Consider the following 21,499-nt stretch of genomic DNA (forward strand, 5'->3'; position numbering starts at 1 on the left):
GAGTTTTATTCTAGTTTCTCTGAGTTCAAACATTACATTCTCCTCAGTTAAATTGTTTTTTTTTTTTCTACTCAAAGTTTCTGTGTTCCAGAGATAATGTGTTATTCTTCAGTTCAAACTGAGAACTGTCAGTATGCTGGAAGTCTTTACAGTCTGCAACTGTTGTCTCCTCTTCACTTCAGAGCCTCTTTCCTCTAAGTGTCATTGCAAAGGGAAGTACAGTTCCTTTGCAGTAAGCAGCCCCAGATATAACAAAACCAAGACAGACAGTTTAATATTATCTTGATTACTCAGCGTTGGTAGGACAGTTGGCATACAATTGGCTTTATTTTTGCTAGCAAAATGATGAAAACTGATGCAATTTCTAGAGATCGCTAGAAAAACAAAAAATCAGCAGAAAAGTTAGTGCATTAGTGGTCTATCCCTCTGTTTTTTTGATATGTTTGGCAAAATTAAATGTCTAATTCCGAGTCTCTTAATAATAATGTATTAGATGATCCAAATGAGGTGCTGCTTTGTCTTTTATTTTTGCTGCTGTATGATCTATGTAGGGAGCTTGTTTTTTGTTTGGAGATGGTAAATTTTATTCTTTTTTTGATTTTGTCTTTTCTTTTCTGCTGGGGCTTTCCCATGGTATGGGGTAGACACGTTGAATGTCTGGGCTGCTTTCTCGTACCTGTTTGTCAGGTAAATATCTTTTGAAGCCAGCTAGAGGAAGGAAAAGGAGAAGATTCTCACTTGGCAAAAATATACATTTTACAGACTTTGACTCCTTTTTGGTCAATATGAGATAAGGAATTCATTGGCTGATCAGAGAAAAGGAGAAGTTTCAAGAGCCTAAATAACAGGAATTGTTAGGATGAAGTATGTGACTTTTATCATAGGAAGTGAACTGCAGCCCATGCTTGACTTTATGCATTATCAAAGTTATTTCAAGTTACCTGACTGTTTAAACTTTGCACAGAACAATGTGTTAGTCTGTACCCCCATTCAGAAGTAGTGTCTGTATTCAAAAATTAATGTTCTGTGAATGCTTGAAGAGGATGGAGAATGAAGGAGAAGGAAGGAGCTGGTCTGCAGCTCAACAAGAGAAGTCCATGGATAGGTGACATTGAAATTACAGTTTCTTTTATTTCGGTCTTCTCTGAAAAATCAGCTGAACTCAGCTAACAAACATCAGGAATAAAAGCTCAGACTAAGATAGGGAAAGAATGAATTAGAAATCATTTAAATGTGTTTGAATTCTTTGAGCCTGATGAAGTTCAACCTAGGGCAGCAAAAAACTGACTGAAATGCCCAGGGTACTCTCTGGGTATTTCAAGGTCCATTCTAGTCTTATTTTCTACCATTCTGATTTTCTTTGATGTATTTTAATGAAACCTGTGCATGTTGGTGACGTTTTTCATTCTGAACGCATTGAGCAGTTTTTTTAAGAAGAAACATTTGTAAAAACAAGCCCTAAGTCTAGTTTTGCCATAACACTGATCTTTGAAAAGATTTTATTTATTTCTGGAACGGTTGTTTTGTGTTCAGAAAGGAAAGTTTTTTACTATTTCTCTCTCTAATATGTTTAGAAATGATTTCCCTGTACCTTTGGGTTCACCGCTTCTTGGAACAGCAGTTGAGGTCAGAGATACCAGTGGTTCTGCAGTTCTAGAAGGCGAGGGACAAATATTTATAGGTTATGTTTTATTTGTTGTTCTTTTAAGATACTTTTCTTTGTTGTCTGGGTTTTAATACTATGTTAATTATTTTACTTTGTATCTGTCTCTGATATACAGACTGATATGGCATTGTAAGGTTCCATTGGGCTGGGAAACTGCTCATATTTTAGATTGTTGGAATGATGAACAAGAAATTACCATCATTTTGTCTGCAGAGTGCATTCATTATAATAATTTATCTTTTCTGCTTGCATTTTGACACTTTAAGTAGCCAGGTTATTTTTGTGTGTTAACTGAATTAACTGTATAGCCCAATTTATATGTTTTAGAAGTTTAGGTATTATATATTATATTATTATAATCTTTTAATACTTCTGATAATGCTTGTTAGAGTTTATAAGAATTTGATAAAATACTCAGTATTTTCTTTATAATAAATACTCAGTATTTTCTTTATAATTTCATAGGTATTCTATTTAATATATAGGACCACAATCTTTTCTTGTACAGGTGGTGAAGAACGGATCTGTTTTCTTGATGATGAAATAACTGTACCCTTTGGCACAATGAGAGAAACAGGGGATTTTGTAAGCGTGCAGGATGCGAAGATGGTCTTCCTGGGTCGGAAAGACAATCAAATTAAACGTCATGGCAAACGATTTAATATTGAATACTTGCAGCAGGTAATACAACATTTAGTGAGTAGAGCATGCCCGTATAGATGAACAGGGATAAGGTACACAGTATTGTTATTAGAAATCTGTATCTACTCAATTTCAGATGACTTTTAGGAGTCTTAAAGAAATTCAAAAATCTAGTCATATAAATTAGGTACGTAAGAGAAGGGAGTTTCGTTTTTGGAAACATGTTTTATTCTGTGGTCTGTTCCAGTAGAACTGAGAAACTGTATAAACATCTGAAAAATACTGAAGACTTACGCAGCAGTGCTTGCATAGTAATAAGGCTACAAGATGGAATGTCAGACTCCTAGATTATATCTCATTTGTGACGTTCAGGCAAATAAAGAAATCTCTCTGAGTTCATTTTTCTATAAATAGGTAGAAACTTTAGCCACAAGAGACTACTGTGATGGTTAGTTAAGATGTGTAAATTACCCTCAAACAGAAGGGACCAGGAACCAGTATGATGACTGTTGATAGCAAAGAGCAGTGTAAAGACTTACTGGCAACTCCAGAATCTTTGGAGTGAAAGCTTATTATAGATTAATTCAAAACATTCTTTTCAGAAAATGCAGTGAATCATGAACTGTGAGAGAAAGTCAGGGCCTCAGAATAAATGTTCTAAATGGATTTGTTTTTCATTTTAATTTTTAAGCATTTCTTCTTTATCAGAACACTATGTTTCATGTTTAAAAAGCAAAATATTTATTTCTAGGTTTGTTTTCTTTTTAAACCTCCAATTTTTGAAATATTGATATGGGCAATATAAAAATTATTGATTAGAAATTAAGTATGCATTTTTATAATGTCAAGCTTACATTTTTTTTCCAGAAATTTTCCAGAAAAAAATAAGCTCAATGTTTTAGTAAAGAATCATGACCTGTGGAGAGTAAGTTTTTTCAGGCACTGGCCAGGTGGCCTATAAAGGGAGATTAATGTGGGAAGATAGTATCCTATTTATGTTCTCTTGAGAGTAAGTACAATTCCCTTGCAGTGTTGGTGTAGCGTGGAAACTGCATTTGACTTGAATTCAGAAAGATGATCTGTGAATTTTAAAACGTGGTAACTAAAGCTTGATAGTTTTCATCCAGTCTCTCCTTATTGCGGAGTATCTCTAGCAAAGATATTCTTGTGGAGAACTAGAGTTGTAGCCGTGTTCTCAAGAAACAAATAGCTGTTCTTCCTTCCATGGAGCAGGATGATTTTGTCAAAAATAACTTTTTGCTGGACACTGCTAGTTCAGTCAGCTCTTGCGTTGTATAAGATGGCAAATTATCAAGTGAATCAAATCATCGATGAAATACTTATGGCACTACTTCATTGCATTCAGCCAGGTGATATTATTATAAAATGAGACGGAGTTTGGTTTTTTTGGGCGGAGGGAAGGGGTGTCTTTTTTTCCCATTTCTTTTTAAGCTAATTCAGTAAAAGCCATTGTGATTTCATTGCAAATGCTTATCCTTAAATTTTGCTCTCAGGTCACGTAGATGCATTGATACGTTCAGTGTTGAAGAGCTGGTTTAAACACGAATAACAAATTTTGAAATTATCTTTTGTTTTGACTGATCTTTTTTGATCTCATTAAAGCCATTCTTACTGCAGTAGTATGTAATCAGATGGAGTTTTGACTATATTATTTAAGGCAGAGGTAAAAATGTAACCTATCTATCTGTAGTACTGTTGCCATCTGATAGTACTTCTGTTCAGAATTAGTGGTTTCAGTATTTGTTAGAAATATCTATGTTTCAAGAACAGTGGTTATGTTCTTGAAACACAGAGCGCAGCCAACAGAGGCAGCGAACAGACGCAGCAGTTTGCGCAGCAGTGTCTGGGCTCTGCCTGGGCCTTTTGTGGGCCTTGTTGGAAGTTGTGGAGGCTTTCTGGGGACCCCCGAGGAACTAGACGGTGCTTGCTGCTAGCAGGAAGGGAGAGCTAGGCAAGGACTCCTGCAGGGGACCTTGACTTAACTTCTCCTGGGAAGTTCTAGCTAGGTGGGGCTGCTGCTAAGGAGCTCTCTGGGCTGCCCTGGTCAGAGGGAGTCGGGGCTTTTGTTTCAAGTGGCTCCTGATTGGGTGGGTCAAGCACCCTTGTGAGTCACTGCTAGGCAGAGGCCTATATAAGAGCCAGGCCTAGAGTGCAGCTCCCAGAGCGCAGCCAACAGAGGCAGCGAACAGACGCAGCAGTTTGCGCAACAGAGGCAGCGAACAGACGCAGCAGTTTGCGCAACAGAGGCAGCGAACAGACGCAGCAGTTTGCGCAACAGAGGCAGCGAACAGACGCAGCAGTTTGCGCAGCAGTTCGCGCAGAAGGGCGCCAGAAGGCAAAGAAGGCATCTCTCCATTTTGCACAGTGGTGTGTCCTTCCCCGGGGCATGGTCATGACACGCCGCAGAGCACGTTCCCCAGTGGCTGCGGGAGGTGCTGCATCAGCTGTGTCTGAGGCCTCAACCCAGACAGACCCTCAGACAGCAGATGCAGCTCTGCAGGTGTCAGGCTGCAGGCAGTGCCTGGGGCCTCTCCGCGAGGCCTGGGCTGACAGACAGCTCTCCTGTGTGAGGTGTGCTGTGGTTGACCAGTTGCGTCACCAGATAAAGGAGTTACAGGAGGAGGTTAGTAGGCTGCGTAGCATCCGAGAGGATGAGCGGGAGATTGACAGGGTGTTCTCGGAGACTGTTCAGCTCCGGGAGTCCCCTGCCCCCACTGCAGCGGAGGTGTCAGAGGGCTCAGCACCGTGTGTAAAGGTGCATCATAACGCTGTTGAAGAGGGCTGGAAGCTGGTGACCTCTCGTAGAAGGAGAAAGGCTCTTGCTCCTCCTCAAGACTTACCCTTGAAGAACAAGTTTAGCGCCCTCCAAGCCGAGGAGGAGCTGGGCATGGCTCCAAGGGAGGCAACTGGCCTGGCAGACCCTGTGCCGTGCAGGAACCCCCGGAAGAAACGGCGAGTGATTGTTGTGGGTGACTGCAACAGGGGACAGAGGCACCTATCTGCCGACCTGATCTCTTGTCCAGAGAGGTTTGCTGCCTGCCAGGGGCTCGAATAAGAGATGTCGTGGAAAGACTGCCAAGGCTTGTCCATGCATCGGACTACTATCCTCTGCTGATCTTCCATGTGGGTGCTAATGACACGAAAGGCAAACTGGAAACCATCAAACGGGACTTCAGAGCTCTGGGAATGGTGGTGAAGGGTCTGGGAGCCCAGGTTGTTTTCTCCTCAATCTTGCCTGTGAGGGGAAAGGACAGGAGGAGGAGTAGACGAATTTTCCAAGTTAACAGCTGGCTGCGCCGCTGGTGTTGGCAACAGGGCTTTGGTTTCTATGACCATGGGACCCTGTTTGAAGACCAACAGCTGATAGGGAGTGATGGGATCCACCTTACCAAGCGGGGCATGCGTGTCTTTGCCAACAGATTGGCCAGCCTGGTACGGAGGGCTTTAAACTAGGCAAGATGGGGGAAGGGGAGTGGTATAGTGGCAGGGGAGTCAGTAAAACACCGCTCAAGTCAGGATGCCTCCAGCGGGTGCATACAACCAGGGGAGACAGCATGGGACATGGCTATGGAGGATCCTCTTGCACCTCTTCTGGGAAGCCTGCGTGCTTGACTGGCTCTCTCAAATGCCTGTATACCAATGCACGCAGCATGGGGAATAAGCAGGAAGAGTTAGAGATCTGTGTGCGGTCGCAGGGCCATGATCTCATTGCAGTGACAGAGACATGGTGGGATAGTTCACATGACTGGGATGCTGTCATGGATGGCTATGTGCTTTTTAGGAAAGACAGGCCAGGAAGGCGAGGTGGTGGAGTTGCTCTTTATGTGAGGGAGCAACTAGAATGTATGGAGCTCTGCCTCGGGGTGGATGAAGAGCAAGTTGAGAGCCTATGGGTAAGGATTAAAGGGCAGGCTAACATGGGTGACACTGTTGTGGGGGTCTACTACAGGCCACCTGATCAGGAGGAAGTCATCGATGAGGCCTTCTACAGACAGCTGGAAGAAGCCTCACGATCACAGGCCCTGGTTCTCACGGGAGACTTCAACCACCCTGACATCTGTTGGGAAGACAGCACAGCTAGGCACAAACAGTCAAAGAGGTTCCTGCAGAGGATTGATGATAATTTCTTGACCCAGGTGGTGGAGATGCCAACGAGGAGAGGTGCAATGCTAGACCTTGTACTAACAAACAAAGAAGGTCTAGTTGGAGATGTGAAGGTTGGGGGCAGCCTTGGCTGCAGTGACCATGAGATGGTGGAGTTCAGGATCCTGCGAGGAGGGAGCAGGGCAATGAGTAGGATTGCAACGCTGGACTTCAGGAGAGCTGACTTTGGCCTCTTGAGGGACCTACTTAGGGGAATCTCCTGGGGTAGGGCCCTAGAAGGAAGAGGGGTCCAAGAGAGCTGGTTAATATTCAAGCGTCACTTCCTCCAGGCTCAGGATCAGTGCATCCCTCTGAGTAAGAAGTCCAGCAAAGCGGGCAGGAGACCTGCCTGGATGAGCAAGGAACTCCTGGCAAAACTCCAGCAGAAGAAGGCAGTCTACAGAATGTGGAAAAGGGGACAGGCCACTTGGGAGGAATACAGGGACGTTGTCAGAGTGTGCAGGGATGCGACAAGGAAGGCTAAGGCCCAGATGGAATTAAATCTGGCAAGGGATGTCAAGGACAACAAGAAGGCCTTCTTCAAATACATCAATAGCAAAAGGAAGACTAGGGAAAACGTGGGCCCGCTGCTGAATGGGGCGGGTGCCCTGGTGACGATACAGAGAAGGCAGAGTTATTGAATGCCTTCTTTGCTTCCGTCTTCACTGCTAAGGCCAGTCCTGAGGAATTCCAGACCTTGGAGAAAAGAGAGGAAGGCTGGAGAAAGGAAGACTCTCCCTTGGTGGAGGAGGATCAGGTTAGAGATCTTTTGTCCAAACTTGACATCCACAAATCCATGGGCCCCGATGGGATGCACCCACGAGTGCTGAGGGAGCTGGCGGATGTTATCGCTAGGCCACTCTCCATCATCTTGGAAAGGTCCTGGAGATCAGGAGAGGTGCCTGAGGACTGGAAGAAAGCCAATGTCACGCCAGTCTTCAAAAAGGGCAAGAAGGAGGAGCCAGGAAACTCCAGGCCTGTCAGCCTCCCCTCCATCCCGGGAAAGGTGATGGAACAGCTCCTCCTGGAGGTCATCACTAAGCATCTGGAGGACAAGAAGGTGATCAGGAGTAGTCAGCATGGATTCACCAAAGGGAAATCATGCTTGACCAATCTGATAGCCTTCTATGACGGAATGACTGGCTGGGTAGATGAGGGCAGAGCAGTGGATGTTGTCTTTCTGGACTTCAGCAAGGCTTTTGACACTGTCTCCCATCACATCCTCCTAGGTAAGCTCAGGAAGTGTGGGCTAGATGAGTGGACGGTGAGGTGGCTTGAGAACTGGCTGGATGGCCGAGCTCAGAGGGTTGTGGTGAATGGTGCAGAGTCAAGTTGGAGGCCTGTGGCTAGTGGTGTCCCCCAGGGGTCAGTCCTGGGCCCAGTCTTGTTCAATATATTCATCAATGACCTGGAGGAAGGGACAGAGTGCACCCTCAGCAAGTTTGCTGATGATACTAAACTGGGGGGAGAGGCTAACACACCAGAAGACTGTGCTGCCATTCAGAGGGACCTGGACAGGCTGGAGAGCTGGGCGGAGAGGAACCTCCTAAAGTTCAACAAAGGCAAGTGCAGGGTCCTGCACCTAGGGGAGGAATAATCCCATGCACCAGTACAGGCTGGGGACTGACCTGTTGGAAAGTAGCTCTGCCGAGAAGGACCTGGGAGTGCTGGTGGACAACAAGTTAAACATGAGCCAGCAGTGTGCCCTTGTGGCCAAGAAGGTCAATGGGATCCTGGGGTGCAGATTAGGCAGAGTGTTGCCAGCAGGTCGAGGGAGGTGATCCTGCCCCTCTCCTCAGCCCTGGTGAGGCCTCACCTGGAGTACTGTGTCCAGTTCTGGGCTCCCCAGTACAAGAGAGACATGGCACTCCTGGAGAGAGTCCAGCGGAGGGCTACCAAGATGATTAGAGGGCTGGAGCATCTCTCCTATGAAGAAAGACTGCGAGAGCTGGGCCTGTTCAGCCTGGAGAAGAGAAGATTGAGAGGGGATCTCATCAACGTGTACAAGTATCTGAAGGGGGAGTGTCAAGAGGATGAGGCCAGCCTCTTCTCCGTGGTGCCCAGCAACAGGGCAAGAGGCAATGGGCAGAAACTGAACCACAGGAAGTTCCATCTGAACCTGAGAAAAAACTTCTTCACTGTGAGGGTGACAGAGCATTGGAACAGGTTGCCCAGAGGGGTGGTAGAGTCTCCTTCCCTGGAGATATTCAAAAGCCGTCTGGATGTGATCCTGGGCAATATGCTCTAGGTGACCCTGCTTGAGCAGGGAGGTTGGACTAGATGATCTCCAGAGGTCCCTTCCAACCTAAACGATTCTGTGATTCTGTGTGATTCTGTGATTCTGTGATTCTGCATCTTTATTGACTGTTTGGACGAGTACACCTCGTGGAAGTGTTTCTTCATGGTTTTTCTCAGGACACCATTGTTTAGATAACTGAAAAGTTTGCTTTGCTGATAGCTGTGCTGATTTCTCTACATGTTAAGTTCATTCTTTAGTGTCTGACACTGAACATTGCTACTTAAATTAACATAACTGGAAATATATGTATTTATAGGATATTATCTAGGAAGATGAAACCAATACAATTTAAGTCTAATTTTTTTAAATTGTGTTTTTTACTCCTCTTACTCTATTACTGAACTGCATTTCAAAACAAGTTAAGACTGATGTTTTTGAATTACAGACTGCGGAAGATCTTCATCAGGTAGAAGCTTGTGCGGTGACCTGGTATCAGCAGGAAAAACTTATCCTGTTTGTTGTACCTAAAGACAATTTTGAAGAGAGAGAAACTCTTAAAGAACTTCAGAAACATCTACCAACTCATGCAGTCCCTGATGAACTTGTACTGATTAAAGCTTTGCCTTTAACATCACATGGTAAATGAAACTATAAGTATCCTTGCAACTTATTTTAATGGTCTCCATTCCTTTTGTTTTTTTTTCATTGACCAGAATACAGATTCATGCTTTTTAAATACATTGGTCAGATAACTCACTGCTTGTTGGAAATCATCAGTATAGACAGACAGCTGTATTCAGAAACAGCAAATATGTCTGATTTGTCGTGTCGGCTACGTACGTGTATGTTTGCTTGATAATGTTTCATTCAAGATTCAAAGAGCAGTAATAAAATCCATTTAGTATTAAAACTGCACATTTATTTTCTCAGCAGCTCCTCTTGCAGTCTGTGACAGAGCCCTGACTTTAGATGGGAAAAGATCAGGCACTGTATATGGGATTATGTGGGAGGCTAGGTTAAGTTTTCAAAAACCTTACTGTGTTTTGAAGAGTATAGTTGGTTCACTGGAGTAAAAAAAAAAAGCAGGTACAATTTTGCCTATGAATGGGGAAGCTGGGGCAAGGCTAAGTTGATTATTTGGGCAAAGCAAGTTTTGGAAGTGTAAATGGTAAAGAACAGTGAAAAAATCATGCTTTATTTATTTTCTGCAAAGGCAAAATTGATATGTCTGAGCTGAACAAGATTTACCAGAACCATCTAAACTCCAGAAGACGTGACAGAAAGCTGAGTGGCGTAGAGGAATTGTGGGAAAGACTGCAGTATTTGTGGAAGGTAGTATTTTGAGCTGCCTTTTTATCTTTGCAAGAAGATCTGTATACATGTGTCAGGAATTAAACAGTTTTAAGAACTGTGACTAATGCAACCAGAACATTCTATCTGCCTATACATTTAAGTATTATAGCTCTGTCTATTCAGTTAATACTTAAATACAGCTGCTCTGTAATGGCCAAGAGGGAATCATATTTCTCATATTTCTCTTATCCGATACAACTGTATCGGCTATGAGGGTATATGCAATTAGCATAGGAAGGACATAATCTGTCAGTAGATTTTTGAATACTGCTTCACATGCAAAAATAAGGCATCCTTAAGGGAAACTAGTAACTGGGACATGGAAATTTTGTTAAAAAACAGCTACTATATTACTAGAATTTCTTATTTCTGTAGATAACTGTAAACTGGAGAGGCTCTCCCTATTTTCCTTTTTTACATAGATGGCACAGTTTCATAATTGGTTTTTGGACTTTCTGGTTCTGTTGTTTCTTAATTCCTGTGCTGACGCCTTGTTTTAGATCCTGAGAAGTAGAAACCCCTTTAGAGTTCTTGTCATTAATAAATGGGATTGAGATTGGAAATGGCTGACAAAAGTACAGCACAACGTGCTTTAATTCCTTAGACTGCAGAACTGAGTAAAAAGTTTTGTACTACTGAACAAAATCTCCCTGTTTCTCCATTCCTCCCCAACTCTTGTGCGGTCACTACCTCAGCTGGCGCTAAAACATTTCATGTGATTTTTGTGAAGTGATGAGTTTCCTCAGTTTCTGTTGACTCTAGTGGGAGTTCTGCGTATTCAGCTGGTTTTCACCCAACTTCAGGTTTTTTGTGTGTGACATTGTGTACCACCTGTAAACTGTTTTCACTTTCCTTCTTCCCTTTTCTAGTCTGTTCTGGGTCTCCTAGATGATTCCACAGAAATTTCTAAAGATTCAAGATTTCTCTACAGTGGTGGAGACTCCTTAAAGGCTCTAAGATTTTACGAAGAAATTGAGATTCTAGTAGGCAGAGCTGTTCCTGGGCTCCTTGAAGTTATTCTCAGCTGCTCGATTGAAGAGGTTTATACACATATTCTTAAAACTCTGTTTCCAAGTGAAGACCAATTAATGAGTTGTGACAATGTTGCGAAAAGGAAATTAAGTGAGATCAGTGGAGAAGAATTCCGTGGAAAGTCCATTAAACTGAAATCTGAAAGATACTTTGAAGTTCCTCCTGGGTTAATTTCATTTATTGCACTGAGCCGAGGAAATCGGTTGTTTTCTATGAATTCCTCCAAGTCCTTTACGCAACCCAATAATATGGTGCAGGTAGGAATGGAACTGAGACAACAGCCATCCTTTCTGCATTTACTGTCACCAAGCGCAAGGAAAAGCCAAGAGCAAGAGTATGACATGGAGGAGAGCAGAAGTTTAACAGTTACCAACAAGGCAAATAAAACCGACACTTGCTCTATACAGCCAGTCCATGCAGAATGTAATCCTGGAACAGTGGCTAAGTTGGCATTATGCATAAGATGGAAGTCAAATACAAGAAAGTGTGTTGATGCATCACCATTGGTTATAATACCATTTACAGATGAAGTATCTGCATCTGTATATGTTGGCTCTCACTCTCATACAATGCAGGCAATTGATCTAGATTTGGGAGAAATAAAGTGGGAGAGGAATCTTGGAGATCGTATTGAATCTTCTGCCTGTGTATCTACGTGTGGACAATTCATTGTTGTTGGTATGTCTTTTGTTTTAGCCTTCACTGAAAATTGTTTCATCTGCTAAACATAAGATGAATGACAGAGAATCTTACTTCACCTCTGAATGCCCTGCTCCTATGCTTGTCCGTAAACTTCCATGTCTGCCTGAAAACCGATTTGCTGTAAAATAGAAACAGAAGGAAGAAGTAAATTAAGTTTCATGATAATGTATAAGGGAAATTATTTAACATATTATAAATTTCTAGTTTATTACATGCCAGTGTATTAGTAGGGCCTTGTTAAGGAGGAGGGGAATAATCAATGGGTACAGTTTCTATTTAGTGGTTAATTAAAATGTGACCATTAAGCTGTTATTTAAAAGTATGGAAAGGTGATACAGTTTTAAAATGTCTTTAAAAATTGATAGAGGTAAAAACTAGTACGTGATGCTTCAGATAATTAAACCTTTTGAGAAATAATCTCATTTGACTCTTTGCTTTTTGGAAATGTAAAGATGATGTTTGCATAGTCCCTTTTTTAAACATGAATTTGGGAAGGGAAGTTTCTAATCTGTCATTGTATGTGAATTTTAAGCTCTCTTGGCTGTAGATTTGTAGCACTGACTGCTTATGTAAAACTAACTTTGTCAGTTGACCAGTCTACCCTGGTTTTTGTCATCTCTCTTGTCAGCAGAGTTGTCATTATTCTTCCTGATGTTACCTTTTTAGGTAATATGTACACTTCACTGATCAGCACGGCTATCTAGGTGATGAGTTGTCTTATGCAAAGCAGGCATTACTATATTTTGACTAGTGATTTGATTGCTCTTTACTGTGACCTAAGGAGTTATGACCTAAGGAGTCTGTAGAACTGCAGCTCAATTTCATTAGAAAATATACAGACTTTATTTTTTTGGTATCTTTGTTTCCAGAAAGGTAAATTAGGGAGAGAAGTAATTAAAAAAAACACCCTTTTCAGCAGCTCACCTTGTCTTCTAATACTATCACTGTAAAATTTGGTAGAAGGGCAGGGAAATAAGCATGTACCAAACGTAACCTGGAAAGAACACACTGAGCTTTAAATGTATGAACCATGAACAAAGACTTTGAACTAAAAGAAGAAAAGCTTTGGAAAGCTTTGTTTTCAGATTGTACCTCATGAGTCATCTTATTTCTTGCCAGCAGCGATGCAGCTAACAGCACAAATACAAATATTTTAAATTCTTTTTCCCCATTTTGTGTTATCTCACACAGGCTGTTATGACGGCTTAGTATATGTGCTCCAAAGCAGCGATGGCGAAATACATTGGACTTTTGTCACAGAGGACGCTGTGAAAAGCTCTGCGGTTGTAGATCCTTCTACTGGATTAGTCTATGTAGGATCGCATGACCAACATGTGTACGCTTTGGATATTTATGTAAGAACACTGACTAACTTTTACATATAAAAGCGTAAATATCTGACTTAGAATGACCAGATGAAGCTCCATTGTTTTTAGTAATCTCAGGAGTCTATTCTTAAACTGTGAGGCAGTTATGCCTGCTTGAAGTGGGGTTGGGGTTATGTGGTAGTAAATGGTTTTAGTGGTATTCTCAGCCATGGTTCCCCTGCTGCTGGTACTATTTTATACCACATCTCAAGTTTCTCTATTACTAAATTACCTGTTATCTCTGGGTATTTCAGAATAGATTGCCAGTTAGAAATAACACTATGGCTTAATGGTGGAAAAAGAATCTTACATTCTAAAAGAATAGATGAAGGAAGATGGAAAATAAGCTCATCAGCTCCTGAGTTCGTTAGCTCAGTTTCTTATATTTATTGGAAAAGAGACTAGCCAATGGCATATGATTCATTATAATAGGATGTGAATTATATCTTCAGTTATTAACTAGTATTTCCTGAGTAAACCCACTGTTTGATAATGTTTGACAGTAGAAGTTCTTCACAAACTTTTTGAGCTTTAATCCCTTTGTAAAACCTTTTATTTATCTATCTTTTTCCCTGTGCTTACAGAAGAAGATGTGTATATGGAAGATCCATTGCGAAGGTGGAGCTGTGTTTTCTTCTCCTTGTCTAAGTTTTTTTCCACATCATCTTTATGTTGCTACACTAGGAGGACTATTATTGGCTGTAAACCCTGTATGTACCTTTGCCTACTTGTCTTTGGTCCCAATCTCAAACTCATGTTAAGCCAAAATGCATTTCTGAAGTTAAGAGCGCTTTCGTGGTAAAAAGAAGTAGGTCATCATATTTACTACAGATACTTTCACTTGAGATCTTAAATTATTACACACAAGGTCAGTATAATAATTCTGTATTTCAGAATACTGTAAAAATACTAATAAAAGAAACAGTCACTTGGAGCAGATATTTGCAATTTTTCAGCTCACACTGGACGGACCATCAGTCCTTACCATCTGCACCTCCCACCCAAGGCAAATTTCCTCAGTAGTACCGAATCCAGTGTTAGAAGAACAGTGTATGTTTTGCAGCTCTAGTGGGCTGTGATAAGCAAACCCATTTTTTTTTTTCAACTGCTGTTCTAACTCCAAGTGAATGTTTATAACAATTAGGAACATGCAGGCTATGTGAGGAGCTTATTGTGACAACCATAGGTTGTAGATTGCAGCATTTCCTACAGTATTTATAATTCATGACATGCACAATTAATGATGTGACTTGCTTTCAGTATATCCTCTCTTTCATTGGCTCTCCTTACATAATGAGGAGCTGGGGATAGAACTGCAAATGAATCTCTCTCTCCTTAAAACTGCATATTAACTTGGGGGGGTGTGTGGTGGGTTTGTTTGTTTTTGTTTTTTGCCAAGGGGGAGGAGGAGAAGGGTGAAACAGGGACATGAGTATCCCAGAGAATACGCTAAGCGTTTTGTTGGAGTAACACATGAAGAGTAGGTTTGCTTCTGGTATGCATTCTGGATGGGAGAAGCCTGTGGGCTTTTTTTGGTTTTGTTTTTTTCTGGAAATTCCTGAGGGCTGGGTGAAGCTATGGGGAAGGGTAGTTCTGTGTAGCTTCTTGGGAGTTGTGTTAAACATGGGATATCCCATGCTCTCATTCACAGGCGACTGGAAATAAGATTTGGAAAAGCTCCCTGGGAAAACCACTCTTCTCCTCTCCTCACTGCAATGAGAAGTATGTTTATGTTGGATGTGTGGATGGAAACTTATATTGTTTGACTCATTCTGGAGAAAAGGTAAAAGTTATTACTCTTGGTGGTTTTTCTTAGGTGCGTCACAAAACCCTAGATAAGATGCTTTATTAATACTTTTCTGAGGCAGTCCAGCAAGTTCATGGCAGAACTAGAAATAATCCCCAAAAGCTCAAGTTTCTGGATGCAGAAGTAGAAATTCTAGTTCAGCGCTGGCCCACACCCAAAGTAAATGTTCAAGAGTAGTGCCACAGATAAAACGGCCTGATTTTGTTTTTGAAGTTTCTCAAAAATACTTAAAGCCATCTCTTCTGTAAGCTAGTAGCTGTTTGGATCTAGGGTGTTCTTAAAATGTTTAGCCATTTATCAAACAAATACTCATGTCATGGCAGAGATGTGCCAAATCATAATTCGGACAAGAAAACATGCGAGCTTTCACCTTTAATTAAATGAGAACTTTTTTTGTTAGTTCCTCACACATGAATATGATTTGCGTTTGTTTGTTGTTAAAACATCTAGAACTGTTTCTGTTTGCCTGAGATGCCGTCTACATGGCAATTTCAAAGCCTTTTCTGATTTTAAAATACATGTTAGCCCATGCCCAGCCCTCTGGCTGCATGCAGCGGTTCTTACTGTACTGATACTCTCTTGAGATGGGATCTGCACAGCAGTAGCTTGCTGAGAGGAAAGCAATCCTGCAAAAGGAACATTTGCCTTTGTGACAGAGAATGACATGTTTACAGACGTCTTAAAGTCCATTACTACTGCTGTTATGCTAGCCCTACAATAATCTTTTTTTCCAGGTTAATATGCTAGCCCTACAATAATCTTTTTTCCAGGTTAACTATGTTTAGGGGCACCACACAAGCTGGTACAACTCTTGCACTTCCATTTTATGAGTGAGTGAGTCCTTAATATACTGTGTGTATAAAGGTTAATTTGTAATGTGACAAGTATTTCCTAGCCCTCAGTGAAATCCAGTATGCTCTTGAAACAATGATGTACTGTCCTAGCAACACTTTATCTATCTATCATCTATTGAAAAATTACAGTTGCTTTTATACTAGTAACGTGAACAACCTGCGCTAATGGATGGTTATGGTCTTTTCGTAGGCTTGGCAGTTTTCCACTAATGGCCCAGTGTTTTCATCTCCATGCATCTCAAGTTTAACTAAGCAAGAAATATTTTTTGGCTCCCATGACTGCTTTATCTACTGCTGTAATATGGAAGGTAGTTTAGTGTGGAAATTCGAAGCTACTGCAAGTGTATATGGAACACCATTCGTTTTCCAACGTGATGACTTAAAGAACAAAATTCTTTTAGCAGCGGTATCTACAGATGGCAAAGTGTGGATCCTGAATGCCAAGAGTGGAACAGCAGAAGGAATAGATAAGCTCCCAGGAGAGATTTTCTCTTCCCCTGTAGTATGGGGAACAAAGCTTGTTGTTGGCTGTAGAAATGATTATGTTTATTGCCTAGATTTGTATATAACAGGAAAAAAAGAACAGCTAAAATGTTAGGCTGCTTCCTTTTAATTGTTTACATTTGTCAATTAAGAACACACAGGTGCTCTCTACGTCTCTGCCTATTTTACAATATTGACGATAGATGCTCTTTGCAGACTTCTCAGGTAGCATTTTTGTACCAAGCAATATCCAGAGTACGAAAAGTGATGTTTACTGACTTGTTGTACTGACTGAAGGAGGATGGCTGCTCAGCACCCAGCCAGTGGTTTCACTGTTCCTCCCTCTTTTTTCAGCTCAGATTCATAAAAACTAGTGTTTCAGATGGTATGGATTTGAGTGTTATGCTTTGACCTGTGTAGCACAAGAATGGAAGTCAGAAGTTTGGCTTCAAACACGTCCAGAATTGGGAGATGCTGCAGTAATGTGCCAGCCTCTGCAATTTGGAATAACATGCTTGGCTCCTTGAGGGAAGAATTTATTCCTTTCTTGGACTCGAGCTTAGCCTGCACCCTGAGGTGCCTTTGCTCAAGTGCCTAGCTCTGCCATGCAGCATACCAACCAGTTGGTGGTTACCCAGTGTGAGTGTGGCTTTCTAATCTGTAGCAATGTAACAAGAGTCTTTTGTTGAATCTAACTTTTAAATTGTTTTTAAGGACATAGCCTGCATTGCATATCCTTGGGGGTGATGTTTAGAGTTTGTATAGTGTATAATTTGTATAAACAAAAATATTCATCTCTTGTGAGCCTTAGCTCTTCTTGGCTCCAATTCAACCAAGCATATACCTAAATTCAGTTGAAGGCAGCAGGAGCTACTCCTTGTATTTTAGAGTTGAGCAATACTTACGTGTGAATACTTACTAAATTTCAATGACAGTTACACAATGAGTTCCAAGATGAAGCGTGTAGTGGTCAAATCAAACCTTGTTCAAGTCATTTGTGAAGAAATTTGAATGAATGTATGTAGAATGTCTTTACAGAGAACCTTAGTAAAGCGTTGTGTAAATTTGTTGTTGTCTTTAACACCTTAAAAAGAATTACCATCAGGGCTCACTAATGATAAATCAAAAGTACGCTTAGCTCCAAGCATCTTCCTCATTACAAATGTCTTTTAAAAGACTCTGGTAGAAACTGTTTTATCCTTGCCTTTGATGGGTCATCTACTTTGAGTTCTAAAATCTTGAATAAGTAAGTGGTAAACTAGAAGTTGCACTGGCTATGTTGCTTCATCATGTCTTGTTACTCAATTTTATTGTTAGCTGAAATGCATTGTAAAGATGTTTGTAGAAATAAAAGTTCTATTTATGAAGTGAAACTACTGAACCATACTACTAACAAAAGAATACACTGAATACATACATCATTAATTAGATAATTTTTGACTGGGTTATAGTTTAATAAGAATTAAAATGACATTAGTATAATAAACAATTGCACTTTAAAACATTTTAAAAATTAAAAAAGTACACAACAAATACCCCACAATTATACATCTTACAGTTTTTATACATTACTATATGAACATAGAGGTTAATCATATATAACCTTGTCAGAAGAAATGGTATTTTGTGTGTATAAGTTACAAAAAGTTGAGACAATATACTACATAGTGGTTTGTTCAGTTCTTAAAACATTTTTGCTGTTTTCAAGTCAGTAGTAATGACTTTTTTACCGATTTCCAACACTTTATCAGAAATGGTTGCAACAAAGCTAAAGCAAAGTAACACTTCATTGGTATGTAGTGCAAATTTGCGTTAATTTAACACGAAATGTCACTGTTGAACGTGTACACTTTAGAAATGCTTCCACCAAGTACTGTACATAATACAGTTTCCATTATTACACTAGATACCCTTATGCTTGAAAAAAACTCTGCTTTTAAGCTTTAGATTAAGACCATTCTTAAAGAAAGCTCTATTCTATGTGATATAAGTGTACTGTATTAGAAAATTGCTTCATTATGTATGTCATGCACAATAGCACCTAATTATGCTATGCTTTTCAGAATACCAGTGCCTTTAATTTTTTTAAACCTGACTTATTTCACCTTCCATATTTCTGCCTGGCTCCTTGTCCCAAAAAATAACCCTAGAGATGGGTTTCAGGCAGTTTAGTTCTTGTAATTACAAATACACAGTGCAGACTTATAAACTCAGATAAATTATGAATTTAACTTAAGAAGAGCTAATTCTTGGTACTAGCAGAACAAAAATAACTATGGGCCCAATTCTTCCTTCAGGTAAGTTTGCAGAGCTTCTGCTTGGAAGAGGTTAAGTACTTTTTTCCAAGTATCTGAGAGCAGCATTGCCCCTATTTGTATTAAACATTTTAAATAGGTACTTATATTAAGGTGAAAAATAGGTATTTTAGAGACTTTTATTTCAAATATGAAACTGAGCTCAAAACTGATTGATTACTTAAGAGAACCAAGAATAAACGAACTTGCTGCTGCACATCTACTCCAACATGTCCCTTGTGTTTGTGCTGGTGTAATCGTGATACTTTTTTTTCCTGTGTGATGGGAAACAGTGTATTCAGTATCAGCTTTTGCTGAGAAGCCCTTTTTGGATTCTTGGAATGGGCAGATACTGCAGATTTCGTTCCGTTTTCTGCATAAGTTAAAGGGCTCCTCCTCATGCTGCATACAGCAGTTATTTGGCTAAAATATGTCCATGAGACCAACGTGGTAACAGCTCATAATGATGCAATTTCTTCTCCTTAAATTTCCTCCATTTATTGTGTTGTAGGCTTAAAGAGTCCCCTAAGCCATATGGTTAAAACAGGGAGCCATTCAAATTCATTAAAGACTTCCTTGTAAAATTCAAACTTGGGTGTGTTAAAGTTTTATTTGCTAGGGTGGCTTTTTAAAACGTAAACATAGCTAGCTCTGTGGGATGTTAAGGAGGGTAAAATTTTCATTACATGATGGACTTTATCCTTTTTTTGTGGGGGGGGGGGGTGAACAATTCTATTTTAGTTACAAGACATAATAAAGTGTTCAGCTGCCACAGCAGATACCTGAGTTGGAGAGTAAGTACACTGCTTTCTGAAGTGTTTGAGCTGTCTTGGTCAAAGTTCAGAAAGCTGTCTCAACTACCTGAAGTTGCACATGGAGTAAATCAGACAGAAAATAGAGTTAAAACTCCCAAGCCTCCCAATGACTTAGCTTTCAGTTCTCAGTTAACTCAGTGCTGCAGTCTTACTCCTGTGGGGACGTACTGAGACTAATTCTACAAGTACATGATCACAGGAATAGTTTTACTTATTTTAGTTCGAGTCAATTGATTTAATATTTTAATCTGCAACCACTGTCTCTATGCACCTTAATAGGGCCAAGCACACTGACGCACTTCAATGATTAGAAGAAACGCTCTGTCTCTGGCTTGTTTCTGAAAACTTTTTGATTTTTGTTTAAATAATAATTTTTGTTAGGTAGGGTGAATTGTTTTCTTCCTAGGAGTGAGGGAATATAGCCCTACTGTATTAAACCTAGAATGAAAGAAATTACTTAAGTATTTGGATGATACCATCTTCCTACTTAGAATTTGCAGGTGGAAAGAGGTCCCCTGAAGTTCTTCACTAGGGAAGAAGCTTTCAAATAGCAAGTAGAACTGACATTTGATACAGTTGAACAATTAAGAAAAAAATTAGGAATAAGAGAAGGGAGCATGCATCTTGCATTAATTTTTCAACAATGGAGGTTTTGAAAAACCTTTCCAAGATGATATTCACTTTAAGTGTAGAGTTTCAAAATTCCAGAACCAAATACTCACAGAATTTAAGGAGCTTCTGAACTGAAGTTCTGGCCCTTACTATTAGAATGGCTAAAATGTACACCCAATATCCAAACATTCTTAAATTTTTGAGAGTTTGGCTCCGAAATTTTTGCCTTGACCTCATTTAGCTACTTGTCAAAGCAAGGGAATATATGATTTGAGTAGACTTTACAGTGAGCTAGAGCGAAATGGTAATCATCAGTTCAGTTTTCAGTCATTCAATACATGCAGTTTCAGTTTTCTCTTGTGTAAAAAGCCGAACAAATAAAAAGAAAGCAATTAATAATCAGCAATAGAGAAGTAATTTTGTAGTTTACTTAATGATCTGTGGACAGTCACTCCAAGCTTTTGCTTTCCTCTTGGCTAACGCAAGCCAGGCTGGTTCTGTTGACACAGGGTTAGCATCAGGCGTAGAGAATCTCTTGGCCACCTCTTTTGCCAGTGGAGTTGATGGAACAGAATCTGAAATCTCCACTGTTTTTTCATGTGGGTGAGGGAGAAAACAAACGTTAGTTGACAAACAACATTAGTTGAACAGTGTATTTCGTTGCCAATTTCTAGGGAAATCTGTAATTTTCTGTGAAGCTGTTCTGACCTAACACTTCATATCTATTTCCAACCCTTTTACTTAAATCTCACTTTTGAATCTATTTTCCAAATAATCAAAGGAGGCTGAGCTGAATTTCCTTTTTCAGAGGTGAATCCATATAAAGTAACTCAAAACAATCAGGATAATGCAGCTACCTACCATGTGTAACCCCACTGGGCATTTAGGTTCTCTCTTCAGACTTAGGCTCCTTAAATAAGCACAGAGAAGAAAATGGGCCTATAGTTTTCTACCTCAGTTCACCAATCCCATGAGGCTGTTGGAAGAAGAGACGAACCAGGTCCCTCCCATACCTGTTTGTCTTAAAAATACTATTTTTAAGAAAAATCTGACAAACGGCTGTCTCAGTATAAAAATGTGTGGAATAAGAAATTGGCTTCTACCAACTTTATGAGCAGAACTGTAGAAGTACGCTGTAGAAGTCAGAGGATGGGAAGATTATTTAATTCTGAGGCAGTGGATGCCATCGAAGGCAACCTGGATAGAAACAAGTCCTACCTGAGACCTAGGGAGTTTACTCTAAAAAGCTTAGTTACAAAGTAACGTCTCATTAATCTGCCATTGTACGTTATCTTTTATGAGACAAAGAACTCGAAAGTGTTCAGATTCAGTCCAAACTATTTTTAGTTGCGTTTCATTTTCAGGTTTTGAATACCTTAAAAAGCTTTAATATTGCACGGATGGTGGAAATAATTTATTTTTCTTTTTATTATAGCTTTCATGACTTATTTTTAGCTACAAGAAGTAAA

The 21,499-nt window shown here is 40.3% G+C and overlaps 2 protein-coding genes across 16 annotated transcripts in view; one reads left to right on the forward strand and one right to left on the reverse strand.

The window, feature by feature from the left end:
- Nucleotides 1-18,827, forward strand: part of AASDH (aminoadipate-semialdehyde dehydrogenase) — a 28,651-nt gene extending 9,824 nt beyond the window's left edge. For all 12 annotated transcript variants that reach the window (XM_068942828.1, XM_068942834.1, XM_068942829.1 and 9 more), the window contains 9 exons: nt 1,575-1,681; nt 2,175-2,347; nt 9,157-9,349; nt 9,925-10,043; nt 10,934-11,774; nt 12,990-13,153; nt 13,750-13,875; nt 14,817-14,948; nt 16,017-18,827. In XM_068942828.1, the coding sequence (XP_068798929.1) occupies nt 1,575-1,681; nt 2,175-2,347; nt 9,157-9,349; nt 9,925-10,043; nt 10,934-11,774; nt 12,990-13,153; nt 13,750-13,875; nt 14,817-14,948; nt 16,017-16,424 (2,263 nt within the window). In that variant the 3' untranslated portion in view covers nt 16,425-18,827. The remainder of the gene's footprint in view (nt 1-1,574; nt 1,682-2,174; nt 2,348-9,156; nt 9,350-9,924; nt 10,044-10,933; nt 11,775-12,989; nt 13,154-13,749; nt 13,876-14,816; nt 14,949-16,016) is intronic.
- The window catches only part of CRACD (capping protein inhibiting regulator of actin dynamics), a 139,400-nt gene continuing 135,631 nt past the window's right edge, over nt 17,731-21,499 (reverse strand). For all 4 annotated transcript variants that reach the window (XM_068942816.1, XM_068942818.1, XM_009666188.2 and 1 more), the window contains one exon: nt 17,731-20,617. In XM_068942816.1, coding sequence (XP_068798917.1) covers nt 20,457-20,617 — 161 coding nt within the window. In that variant the 3' untranslated portion in view covers nt 17,731-20,456. The remainder of the gene's footprint in view (nt 20,618-21,499) is intronic.

Source organism: Struthio camelus, chromosome 4 (genome assembly GCF_040807025.1).
Source record: "Struthio camelus isolate bStrCam1 chromosome 4, bStrCam1.hap1, whole genome shotgun sequence".
NCBI classification, from domain to species: Eukaryota; Metazoa; Chordata; class Aves; order Struthioniformes; family Struthionidae; genus Struthio; species Struthio camelus.